Genomic DNA, 13,864 nt, shown 5'->3' with positions numbered 1-13,864 from the left:
CTAAGCCCAAAGGATGTGCCCAGAGAGAAATGGGCAAGCACAGGGCCCACTGACCATAAAGAAACACTGAAGTTAAACCGCATTTAATGAACATGAGGCAAATTTTTCCTTCCTTCCCAGTTTACGCTACTTTAAGAGAAGTCAAAAAGGTAGAATTATACAGATTTACAAGTGCTTCAGAATTAAAGATTTCTAGGCTATGCACATGAAGGTGTATGTTAACAGGAGCAACACAGAAAAACAGTGCAACCGAAATGCTTTTGTTGAATACTTTTCATCACTGAGGGAGGAAACTTCCTTCAGAACTGGGATCTTTCAACTGTAAGAAATGAAGCAACTGTTTTCTATCTTCTGTTGAAATGCTGAAGACACTCACTGTTTCAGTAACTACAGTTTACTATCAAGGGTCTCTTCACTGAAAAGATCTGCAAGTACAGCTTGTGTGACAAATACTTGCAACACGGAAAATTCCACAAATTCTACTGTGTATTCCACAGTAACACAAGAGTGTCCTGTTTAAGGTGTATGCACACTCATCTGTACTTCCTCTCTTAGAAGGAGATTCTTACAGCTCCAGAGAGGATATGGAATCTGAAGAGGTAGATGAATCTCTTGTGAGGATGCACAAACGTGCCCCTGTCACACCCATTGCACTCCCTGCAGCTGATCTGCTCAAGGAACTTCCACCCAGCTCTACATTGTGCAGAGCAGAAATATCCACTGTGTGGGGACATTTTAAACACAAGCAATGGCTTCACAAAACCTCACAGAATCTAATCTTCCCCTGGTTTCCTACTGACAAGTGATGAAAAGTTTTCAAAGCACATAAAGGAATAATTAGATTCTGAAAATTATCATACCTGATACAGCAAGAAAATCATCAATACTTGTTATATCATCCACAGCTTCAGTAAGAACATGGATGTGATTCTCCCATGTACTCCTATACATCTCCATGTTGTTTTTCACAACTTGACTTTTTGGTCTGGCAGCAAGAGCTAAAGCAGCGTTAATGACCTGTACCAAAAATAAAAACAAAACCCAACTAAATAATTTTGTCTTCAGAAATCAAATGTTATGTTTTACTTAGCATTGCAGAGCAGCATTCCTGTTCTCCATGCAACACCTTTGCTCAGTTTTTGTTTCTGTTCTCAAGCAGAAATATCAGTCAGATGTTGCTTAGGCCAACTTTCATTATGGTTTCAAAAAGCTCAATGGAACAGGACAGCAAAAATCCCAACAATTTATTTTTGGTTGGAGAATTCATATTGTTCCAAGTTTGCAGAATATTAATACAAGGAGGTTTTTACTTACTCACACTTCAGGCACACACTCAGCAGTACAGCAAACATCACCACTTCAGTTTTGAGTTAAAATCTTTTACATCAAGAGCCTATTATGGAGTACCTTCACTGAAAGGTATTATCAGCCTCTGTCACGGAAAAGTGGGAGGTTTTGCCAGGTCAACAGGTATCTTTAGGATTAGAGGCATGGGACATAACACATACTACATCTATATAAAAGCAGTAGACTGCTATTGCTAAATCAGTCTGGCCTAAAAACAGGAACTATATTCACATGAAGAGGGTAGAGTTCATCTCTCCCAAAAAAGACTAACTGAAGATGCAAATACTGGATTACTTCTACAGATACTTCAGTCAGTTAATTACCTACAGAGGTTTTTTCCTAGTATTGCTTTTTCGTTGATGTTGTATCTATAAACATTTTTAATTAAACTAACACATATCCCAGGTAGAAGCTGAACATTAACCTTTTTTCCTCTTCCCAATATTGTTTATTTATCAAGGGGAGAATGATTTTAAGACTACAAAACACAACGCAAAGCAAAATACGGGAAGAATAAAACCAACATGCCCCGCCAATCCTCAGTGCTGACAGTACACATTCATGAAACATTCCTGCATATTGTGCCACTGTAATCAAGTCTTGGCACCAACATATAAGAACTAGAAAAGTCCTCTTCTAAGGCCATCTGATGTGTCCTTGCAATAAATAACGATCCTCTTGACCCTGTTCTGGATAATAAGCTAAATCTGTAATCAGTTTTGTTTGGTTGGTATTTCTACAAATCACATGAACTTACAGAGCTAGTGAAATTTAAACAAATGACAAAATTACTAATATTTGTGCTCTCATAATGAAGGAACATACACAGCTAGGTTTTCACAAGACCACTGCTGGGATGGAGTCTTTTTTGCTAATGATTTTGATGAGGAAGAATAGACCACGTCCTTATTATTTTACCAGGCATGGAAAAGGCAGAGAGAATGTAACTACAATAAAGCAAAGGATAAGATACCTTCACCAATTCCACAGGAGATTAAAAAAAAAAAAAAAAAAAAACCACCAGAATTCTGTCCCAGAAGTACAAACACAAAAGCTTAAAAATATTTTATTCTCCAAAAAAGGAAAAAAATCCAATAGGCAAAACAAATTTGAAATTTGAAAAAAGTGGACAGGTTGTTTTAAAAATACCTGATAATAAGATCATAGGGAATGCTCTTTAAAACAAGAAAACAATTTAAAAAAAAAAAATCAAAAGCACCTCAAAATCCATGACTGCCAGCGAAGATTTTGGCAGTTTGGCTATGAAACAATCTTTTTACCAAGTACAGCTCACCAAGCCATGCAGCACACACCTGATAAAGTCTAAAGGCTCATTTAAAACAAGTCTGATTTCAGGCAGAATCTTTTAAAGAAAACCACTGACTTTTGAAACAGCAGATGTTAGAAGTGGGTGATGATACTGCTCCAGCCAGACCCATTAAGGGCTTAGACCTGACTACTCTTTTTCCTTTTTTAATTTGGTTTGTGCTAAACACAGGGCTTGCCCCATCATTTTCAGACATCCTTTCACTACAGTCTTTCAGTACGTTTCATAAAATCTTATTTTATCCATACTTGAGATCTACAAAATCTTCAGCAAAAGCATTTATTGGCTGTAACATCTGGCACAAGATCTGTCTTAATCATTTATGGTTCTGCCACCTGAAAAACAGCAACAGCACAGCAATGCTGACACAGATGACATGGGGGATCACTGACACCTTATCAGAATGTTGAGATTAAAAACAAGTCACCAGGGACTTTGAAGCCCAAAAGACACCAACGAAGGTGCCCACATCCTTGGCATAAGCAAACTACTGTCATAAACCTTCTGCCTGCGTTCCCACATGCACTATTCAGTTGCAGCACCACTTCGGAAACAGGGTCTCTTCCTGCAGACATTTATGCTTGGATAGCTAATTGCTTCTGGCTTCTCAAATCAGTCTACAGACCACACAAGCTGTTGACGGCTTTAATTCACATTTACATGCATTGCTTTGACTGAAGGTTGTGCAAGGACCAATTTGTTTTTGTTTTCATGAGAGTTAGAGCAGGAAATTAAAGAGATCATAGGGGTCCCTTTCTATAAAGATAAATGTTCAGCATTTTCCTGTTAGAGCATTACCTTTGTCACTAAACACACCCTTTGAATAAAAACTTCAAGGTAGACAATAACATGCAGTGCTAAAATCAGTCTTGCATGACTTGCCATTTCACCACTAACACAAACTACTTCCTTTGTTTATTAAAACAAATGCTGGAAATTCAAAAGATGTAACTAAGCAGTTTACAAGCAGCTTTTCAATTTTGTTACCAGGAGCTGCGGTGATGGAGTCCACTACTGAAGATTTCTACTGGGTTGAAGGTGCTTCACCAACAGGATAAAACACTTTTGTTTCTAATCTCTGAGTAACTGCAGACTGTGGCTATTGCAACTCACTTGGTAAAACTAATAAAAAATGTACAAATGAATGAACTAAAGTAGGAAAGGGCCTGCACTAACACACTTTCCCTTTCCTTTATCCCATTTAAAACAAACTGGAAGCTCACTTCCTAAAAATTGTTCTCCCAGGTGTAGACTAGAGGCACAATGGCTTCTCATTAATGCCCAGTTTTAGCTCCCAGGGATGGCAAACGAGGAAGAAAACATGGTGACTCCAGACTTGCCCACAGACCACATTTTTAAAACAATTGTTCATTTAGTACTTCAGGAGTACCACTGCTGGGAACAGCACATACCACATCCTTCAAGTCCCCACGGAAACTCGCCCAGGACAAAAGCAACCCAAAAAGTTTCAGCCCAGTGCCCAAATCTCTTGGGTCGAGAGTTGTGATGTTGTTTCTATATGAAGTGTAGAATACAAACACAGAAAATTCAGTGTAGTAATAGTGCTCTTCCATATATTTTTTAAAATAACATTAGTGGTTTAACCATTTTAGGAATTAGTAATTTTAGAACCTCCAGTTTCTCTATTTCAGTATCAATATCAAAGATACAATAACTTTCCACATGCAATGCAATATACTAAAGCCCATTTCTGTTTGTCTCTACAGCAGCTCCCCCAATCCTCTCCTAAAAGTAAGACATTTGCAGGAGTCAAGAACTTCACTGTTTTCATTCCTATCACATTTAATCCAATTTCACAGGATCAATTTTCTAAGCCAGGGGCTCAAAATTTCACCTCAATAATTCTTAGGTCACATTGGTCCTGTTTTCATTCACCACACTAACTAGTTTAGGTTTTAAAATGCGTCCAACAAGACTGGAATACTAAACAGGTAATTTCTAACTTTTCTGTTTAAGCCTCTAATAAGATATATGAAAGTCAAACACTATTTCTGGTTGAATACAATAAAGTCTTTTTCTTACTCTATTTTCTTCTTTGTTTTGGTAGATTTATCAGGTTGGTCCTGCCAAAAGTCACAATGAGACTGTGTAAAAAGCTGTTTCAGTATCAGAACCAACATCTTTTATGTTGCGAAATCAACTTTTATCTTGTCAAATGCAATAAAGAGGTAAACTGCCTGGGAAGATCACCAAAACTGTTAAAGAATGTAGTCAACTTTATTAAATGGGTGAATTTAGAAATCAAGATGACCCCAGATATCTCTGGAAATGAAGTCTCAAAACCTTCAGTAAATGCAAAAGCTACAGCACAGGCAGGCAGCACCCTCATCTAACAGTACAGAGACTGCACTGGCTCACAGTCTGATGGGCTGAGGCTGCACGAGAGCCCCAAACCATCAGTCTAACCACCTAAATAACACAAACCAGAGAATTCACCTAAGGCCTCCCTCAGCAAATTTACAGCTAGAAGTTAATCAGTTATATTACACACAAAGGCAGTTAATCCTGAATTAAGTATTTCAGGTGACACTGTTCCTCATGGTTCCCGGGGTAAATGGTTCTGATGTTAAACATCCTGTGAAGAGAAGACTTCACTCCACTTTGAATAAACATGGCTTCCATAAGCGTGACAACACCCACATTCCATAGAACAATTCAGATTGACAGTAATGAAACCAAAATCCTGTCATATCTAAGTTGGAGAGCACACTATAGACCACATGTCTTCGTTTTGCCTGGGAACCATGTCAAGGTGAGGGATTAAGAGCCAAACAAGGTTCCTAAAGCTTGGCTAAGCACAGCTGTCCTGTTGCCTTTGTCCTATCTGGAGCTGTCCCAAAAGCCATGATCCACAACACGTATGATTTAGACTAGGTATTTTTAATGTGGTCTAAGAAACTTGAAGAGATACCTTATCACATAAGTAGAATGGAGATTTTAAACCTCCTTTTCCTGTAAAAAGAAGAAAAATCAGAAAAAGAAAAAAAAAACTTAACACAAGGCTTTTCACAGTCTCACCAACAGGAAACTAAGCTGAAAAAAGTTTTAGCCAGTTCCTTAGGCTTCGTGGGGCTTAGGTTTTCTACCTCATTCCAACTATCAGTCATGGAGTAAATTTATCATCTGAACTGACCACAAGAAACAATGAAAACAAAACTAATCTGACATCACTGCTTCATCACTGCATCCCGATCTAAAACTGAATTACAATTTGTCACTGCCCAATTAAAAACAGCCTTCCTGTACCTTATTACAGCATATTAGGCTGTTCCAATTCCATCATTACTTTTTCCCCATTTTTATTTCTGCATTGCAGATTTCAAAGTTCAGGTAAATGTTCCCAGAAAGCTGGTACTCCTCCTGCTCACTGCTTGGGCATAACACTAGTTGCTAAACTAACAGTTCTCAAATATATCCTTGGACTTCTGAGCAGAAGTTAGATGAGGACTGCATTTACTATTATTAGTTGTACAGCAGTAACATACATACGTCCTCATCAAGGACAGGATACACCATATTCTACACACTCCATTGAATGAAAACCCCTCTCAAAAAGTTAACAGAGTAGTGACAGAGGATTATATAAATTGAGGGAATCTTGAGGACAGAGCAACATGATGACAGTTCTAAGATATCCTACACACCTCCTACTATCCAGCTTCTGAACAGCTGGTTGTTACATAAAAATACAGGTAAGTTAAAATGAAATCTGAGGCATACACAGTACAAGAAGCTTTCAGGGACCTACTCCTGTGCATGATGGGCTAAAAGGGGAGCAAGGGTGGGGAACAAAACAAAACCAAAGCAAAGCCCCAACAATCTTACAAAACATTCATGCAGCATTCATGCAGTCAGCTTAAGACTACGGCACAATTACTCCTTTACTGTAGAAATAATTTGGAGCCCAACAGACATCCACCCTGTCACACGAGGGAGGGAGGTGAAGTTCAGTGAGATGGTGCCTTTAGGTAAGGATGAATCATCCAGCTTAAGGTCAGGCAAAAGGGGACAACACAAGAGTACAAAGTTCATATGCAGGGTGTGAGTAACATTACAAGAGAATACTTTTGTAGCGTTTTAATTAAATAAAACAAGGGAAGAAGCAATTGCAGTGATATGGCAGTGACTACAGCAGAAGAAAACTAGAAATTCCTTAGAAATAAAGTAAAAGAAGATTCTGAAAACTGTTAGCCTCTCTACCCAAATCAATAAAAAGTCTTAATTAATGGCTTGAGTTTTGTTTGATGATTATCTTTTTTGCAGATGAACAGGAGCTGGCTGCCCAGATTTACATTCATCTGCATCTCCAGCAGATTAATTTCCAACAAAATTAAGAGGGCAAATACATCAACTTGACACAGTAACAGCAGAGCCCAGTTCAGTCAAATATTTCACAGATGCTAGACAAATTTACCTCCAAGAAAAGAAGGGTCAGTTCTGCCCTAGTGTAAGCTGCTACAGCAAAGTTGAAAGAGCTCACCCCAGGATATCCCCATTTAGCAATCAAATCAAAACAAGAACTTGTACACCCGTGTTTGGGAATAAGTATTCTCAAACCATTTTATCCACCTGGGTGAGTAATAACTCAGAAGTCTACATGTAATCACAATCTACGTGTAACGGTGTACAATTCCAGGTGATGGGGGAGAGAGCGTATTTAAGCTCCCTCTCCTTCTGAGCTGAATTCTCAAACAACAACATTCATCTCACTTTTCACAACATGTGGAACCCGCCTTTCAGTCACCTCCACCTTCATACACCTATGCCATCGATTTTCTTACAATCCTGCCCCTACAGGAGGCTGCTACAAAGGTCAGGGTGCCACAGTTCCCCTGCTCTACTGATAAACTGAAGTTAATAGTCATTAAGAAATATCCTACCACAATCAATGTACTGTGCTTTCTGCATACAGTATCATCTCCAATTACATGCAACAACACCCCAAAAGCAGCTACCACATCACAAACAAAAACTTCAGAAACATGTTTCTGAAACGACAGTCTTTTCTATGTAGAACTCAATTCAGCCTTAAGATCTTGTTTTGAAAAGTGTTGGGTGCCCAATAAAAAGAGGCTTCTGACACTGAATTTACATTTCTGGTTGTTTCACATTCAGCCTCTCATTTTCTTTTCTCCACTGGCCATGCTATGCCCCCTTCACTCGCCCTGAGCAGTAAACAAACCCACAGGGACTAATATTTCAAAGAGACTTACATGAAAAGCACAATTTCTACAAGCACAGGCAACTTTGTTCTTCGGTTTTTACTGTCAAGTGGTCATCTACTTCACCCTGACCTTCAGAATACTGACATGTTCATTTGCTCTGCATGGATGGGGTGTTCATCTCTAAGAGAAAGACATGGATAACCACACAGAAAAATAACATCTATACAATAGTATGTGTATGGAAAATGGATTGTACTCAACCTAGAGTACACCTAGGCCACACCTAGCCACAACCTAGCCACACCTACCAAAAGTTTACCACTTATGCATAGATTACAAAGCTTTAGTACCAACCTCTAGTGCAGGAATGTTAAAAACAGGCTCACAAGGCAAAGTCCGGATGAGGACTCTGCTTGTCTCTAGTCTCACCAAATTGCCAAAGAGAACAGTCTGCAAAGCTGATGTTCCTGAAGAACTGCTCGTGTTCATGAAGGATGTAAAATGACACAAAACGCTCTTCATTTGCATGAAGGGTTAATGTCTCCAAGATCTGATACATGACTGAGAATCCTGGCATCAAACATAAAACTAACTCATTTTTCTTAGCATTAAAACTGCGCATCTATCATATATACATTAATAAAATCTCTTAGGAATAAGAATTATTTTGTACCTTATTATAGGATCACTAAACGTAATTAAAACTGGTAGGTTTAACTGCCACCCTGCTCCCTGAAAAACAGTAACAATCCATACTTGCTCCAGTGCAAAATCACCCAGAGATTTTGGAGAGAAAAGTTTTGAGCTGAATGTAGGCTGGAATTCCTTGGGAGCCAAAAGCAAAGAAATTATTTCCACTCTGTTTTTCCAGTGTATAGGACAGTGGGCTCTACATTCACATAAATAAACAGAAAAGTAACCCAAAGCATTGGACTTGACCACAGATTTTTGCTACTGGAAGATGAAACTTAGAGGGTCCATATTTTTATAGCTAAAGAAACTACAGTGGGATGTTGTGAGACACTGGATCAGTAGAAGTAATGGCCAGTCTTCGCGAGCGAAGATTTGGGAAAGGTCATTAACCCTTCCAGCCTGCGCAGTGGATTTTTAGGTGAGACACAGCGTGCGCTGAACTGAGCCCACCCTTTAGTCCTGAGGTTCATCTGCCGGGGCCGAGCGAAGCTTGGACAGTGGCAGTGAGGTCCCCAGGATGTAGGTTTGTTTAGAGTGACCTTCTCTTAGGTGGATTGCCTTCCACGGCTGACGAGCTCCACCTGCCCAGGGGGCCGGGAATCGAACCCGGGTCGCAGCGGTGAGAGTCAGACACTCTAACCACTAGACCACCAGAGGCCCCTATCAGTAGAAGTATTGTTTTATTGTTGGGGCAGAACCAACTCAGGGCAGTGGAAGGAAGGGCCTTCCACAGGATTCTTTGGTGGTAGCTATTTTTCTCTTAATATCTTTTCCTGATCTCTTTTCTCTCTCCAGCTATTTACTCCTGTTTCTTCTCTTAATCTCTTTCTTTCTTTACTCTGTTCTTAATCTCTTCTGGGTAACTTAAAACCAGTGGGCTGTATTCTGCTAAGTTGTGTGGGTGCTTTGTGGAATGCTCTATGTTGGTTGTAGGTCACCCCTTTTAAACCTTCGCCAAAATCCTGGGAAATGTGTGGAGGCTTTCTCTCTTTCGGCTATCTCAACATATTAAGAACCAAATGCTCTGCAAAAGTTCGGTGGGCGAGCTCTTGGAGTCCTAAATGTAATTTTTAATCCAAATTCATTTATGTAATGTGAACAGTTTCTAAGCATACCTCAAGAAGATTAACTGGGGTATGTACACAAGTAACACAACAAAAGAACACAGAAAACTGATTTCTGAGCTTTTAAAAGTTGGATTTTTTTTTTCCCAAGCTATTACTAAATTAATCATCTCACGCTACTTCAGAAAAGAAATTGCACTGCTTGGGACTGTAAGGAAGAAAACTCGTGTCCAACTGGTTTTGATGCAAGAGAACTTGAGGTTTTTCTTCCTTCTTTCAAAAATGATCATCTGAATGTCTAAAAACCAACCTTGCAGGTGGGATGGAGTAAGTTACTTGACATGACACGGTCTGGGAACCACCTGGCTGGGGGGGCAGTTCCCCTGGAAAAGGACCTGCCTTGAGAAGAAGGCTGTACACATCCCAAGGTCCCGTCCAACCTGAACTGTTACTGTTTTCAAATACAGTTACAAAATAACTATATGATACTTACTTAATTACTGACACTGATTCCTTCAGGGGCAAGAATGACTCACTTCTCAGGGATACTCTAAGACAGGTAATAGAAAAGCAAACAGAATGCAGCAACATCATGAAATATTATTTCCTGACACAAGAGTTACTACAAAAGAAACCACAGAAACATGCTGGTAGTCTGCTATTTTTGTTCTTTAAAAAAAAAAAAAAAAACAAACACACAAACATTTTGTGGAGCTTATTTCTGTCAAGCTGTGCCTTGTACTTCTCTTAAAACAGTGGGGGAGCTTAAATATCCAGATATGCCCAAGCTCTGTAAGAAAGCATATGTATTTACTACTAACTCTAGAAACAAACTTGCAAGCCAAAAAATCCCACTATAATGACAAAAAGGCACAAGATTATGTGACACTGTTGCTTTGGCATCTGCCATAAAAAGCTATTAAAATAACAAAGATATGAAAAAAAAACCATAACAATTTAAAAGCTTTGAAAACTGAGTATCTTGTATACAAAATATTTAAGTATAAAATATATTTCAGTCAATATAATTAAATAAAATTGAGATCGTGTTGATAACAGCCCCAGACAATACAGACAAATTCTACCCAAGAGCTAAATGCATTCCAAGAGGAAATAAATTACTGGCTATATTTATTAATAAAATCAACTTTAATTGTTCTGTAAATTAAAAAGATGAAATCTACCGCCACAGAAAATGTCTAAAAGGAGATGTAGAGTTAAGGAATACTGTTTAATCATTATATCAAAAGTGACATACAAGACAAAGCAAGACTGTACTTCCACAAGAAACATGTCTGAACATAGGAAAAGTTCCACCCACAGCACACTTCTCTCTTTCACAACATCCTGAAAAACTTCTACCACAGCAGCATTATCCAGTACAGATAGTTATGAGGACTTAGGTGTACAGGTGCTATGTGACCATAAGGTTTCACATTATATTCAGAACGGATTAAGACACCTACTGCTTCAGAAAGACTCAAAAAATCCAACAAGAAACAATGACGCAATAATAAGAACACTGCAATCCCTGGAATACTATCTGCAGTGGTAAAAACACTTAGGGCAAATTATGATCCAAGACAAAATGTCCAAGTCCTATTTGCAATCTCTCTCTACCTTGGCAGAAATAGGATTTAAAGAACTTACTCTATGTTTCTCTTTCTTTCTCTTATCCCACAATTTAAAGCAGGAAGGACGGATTGCACTGGAGGCACTTGGTTTGACTGTGACATAATTGACTATGTTTGGTAATAAGCTTTAGAAGTTATATATGGGTTTATTTGTTCTGAGATTATGAGGCAACTTTAAGCTTTGAGAACACATAACTGAACAAAGTAGAGATATATTAACCCACTGTTCAAATCTAGCAAAGGCCTTCTTGTTACCCACCATTGAGGGAAGATTTAATTTCTACATTGTTATTACAAGCTGCTGATCATGGAACTTGCGAATAAATTAAGAGCGCACAGGTAAAGCAACCCCTCAAGAACAAACAGAATTGTGGGGTAGGGGGTAAGCCAAAAATTCTACAAACATTATTGATCTGATACTCCAGGCAAGAAATTAAATAAAATCCTGCCTGGTTTTTATCTCTGATGTCTGGGCAGTGGTTGCCAGCAATACACAGAAATATGTTCTTATTACATCGGGATAAAGTTTTTGTACTTTATTAAAAAAAAGCCTGTGTAATTTCACTCAAAAGCATACTTCTAACTGCTGAGAGGCGTGGTGAACTCTTGAGAAAGAAAATAAAACCAAACACAAATCCAACCAAACCAAAACCACACGCACCAAACAGCCCTCTAAAGCTCCCCCCACCCCTGCACACACCTATGCCTTGGTTTCATACAGGGACTACACACGTATTTCTGAATGCACGTTGAACCCTCCTACAGAAAAAGCACACGAGTTATCTTTAACAAAAGAGACATTGCCATTATTTTAGTTTAAAGTGTTACGGAAGTGGAAAAAAACTGAAAATGCAGTAAAGTGTTTAGTATTTACATTTGGGTGGACAGTTACTTTGTTTTTCAGAGACAGATGACAGAATAGGCTGAACACTTAAAGACTGCTTCTTAAACCAATCCGACAGCACCTCCCACCCAGAACTAATTCACTTGACCTGACAAGTGAAACAGACAACAAATTCCAAAATATGTTGGGCTTTTTTGCATGGAATTCATCATTTCAGTTCTGTACCTTCACTTTCTCTATCTTGCACTACTCAAACCAAAGCAGCAAGAATAAACAAACATTTCTGTTTCTGCCTTGTGGAGTACAGCATCTGTAAATGACCCAGGGACGTTTTGGATACGATATTCAAACCTACAGAGATGAATTTCACAAATCCCCTATTTTATTTCAAGAATAAAAAGTCCATTTTTTGACCCAAACAAAGAAAAAAAAATTGCTATTCCTCAAACTGTATTTTCTGTATTAGATATACACCCATTATCCAGGATATAGTTTAGGATCCAGCAAATCATAACACTGGTAAACTACTTCCAATAATTTTAGCTGCAGTCTCAACATGCTAACCAAACAATTACTTTCTTGTATCCATAGTTTGTCTACATGGGGGACAACGAGATTCTGCTCAGAAAGCATAAAACAATTCACCCAAGTTCATCAAGCCTTGAGCAATGCATTCTAGAATAAAATTCTAATTTCAAGATATACAGATTCTTGAAATGGAAGGCTAAAACAATCCTCAAGACTTACTGATACATCAACCACAGACTATGCTGAGTTGGAAGGGACCCACAAGGATCATCGAGTCCAACCCTCAGCCCTGCATAGGACCTTCCCCAAGAGTCACACCCTGTGCCCAGGAGTATCATCCCAATGCCTCTTGAACTCTGGCAGGAAAGAGGAAATAAAAAAATATTCAAAACTGAGTTCTGCTAATAATTTTTTCCTTTGTTATTTTATACTCAAAAGCACACTGGAAGTCCTATCTTCAACAGTGCTGCATCCAGAACTGGAGCTCAGCTCCCTGCAGTTTGCTATAAACAGATTGAACTGAGAACACAAAGTCTCTTCATGGAGCAAAGCTTTTTAAGGATGATTTTTCTACATTTCTACATTTTTCTTAAGCCGTGTAAATGTTCTGTCACAGTATACCAACACTGCCCATTATACTGGTATAAAACTTATCAGCACCAGAGATAGCTGGGTTTGCTGATCAAACTGGGATAAGGCATACTGTCAACAGCACAAGCTACAGTACAGCTTCCCAGAGGATGCAGGCATAAAGAAAAATCTCCATGGGAGTTTACAGTCTCAGGACTTGATCTCAAAAGGAGTTCAACAGAAAAAAAATCCCTGTGTTTGAATACAACAGCCATAATTATCAATTAAATTAGTCGTATACTCAAATTACAACATAAAACTGAAGTTTATGTCATTTACCTTCTGTGTATTGGATTTCATATCCAAGTAAACCTTTAGTCCGATTTATAATGGAATGCATATAAAATAGAAAGGTCCTTATGGATTATTCATTCATGCACCGAACTTTATAGAGATGAAATAAAACTGTATGAGACCTGGAACAATTACAGTGTAACTACACTGCAGCTACAGTCTTTGAATACATGGTAATATGAACACATATATGGATTACATTTATATACTAGGGAGGAAAGGACATCAGTAAAGCTCAACATTTATGCCACAGCTGTTGCTTCACGTACAGTTTGAATTATATTATGCCAAATCCAAACCAAACAGCAATAATACAA

The 13,864-nt window shown here is 38.5% G+C and overlaps 1 protein-coding gene across 6 annotated transcripts in view; it reads right to left on the bottom strand.

Moving 5' to 3' along the window:
• Positions 1 to 13,864, bottom strand: part of CTNNA3 (catenin alpha 3) — a 396,734-nt gene that overhangs the window by 79,902 nt on the left and 302,968 nt on the right. For all 6 annotated transcript variants that reach the window (XM_039386770.1, XM_039386769.1, XM_039386771.1 and 3 more), the window contains one exon: positions 861 to 1,017. In XM_039386770.1, the coding sequence (XP_039242704.1) occupies positions 861 to 1,017 (157 nt within the window). The remainder of the gene's footprint in view (positions 1 to 860; positions 1,018 to 13,864) is intronic.

Source organism: Pipra filicauda, unplaced genomic scaffold (genome assembly GCF_003945595.2).
Source record: "Pipra filicauda isolate LSUMZ 115617 unplaced genomic scaffold, ASM394559v2 scaffold4_size7858003_pilon, whole genome shotgun sequence".
NCBI lineage: Eukaryota > Metazoa > Chordata > Aves > Passeriformes > Pipridae > Pipra > Pipra filicauda.
This window is presented reverse-complemented; position numbering and strand designations above follow the sequence as displayed.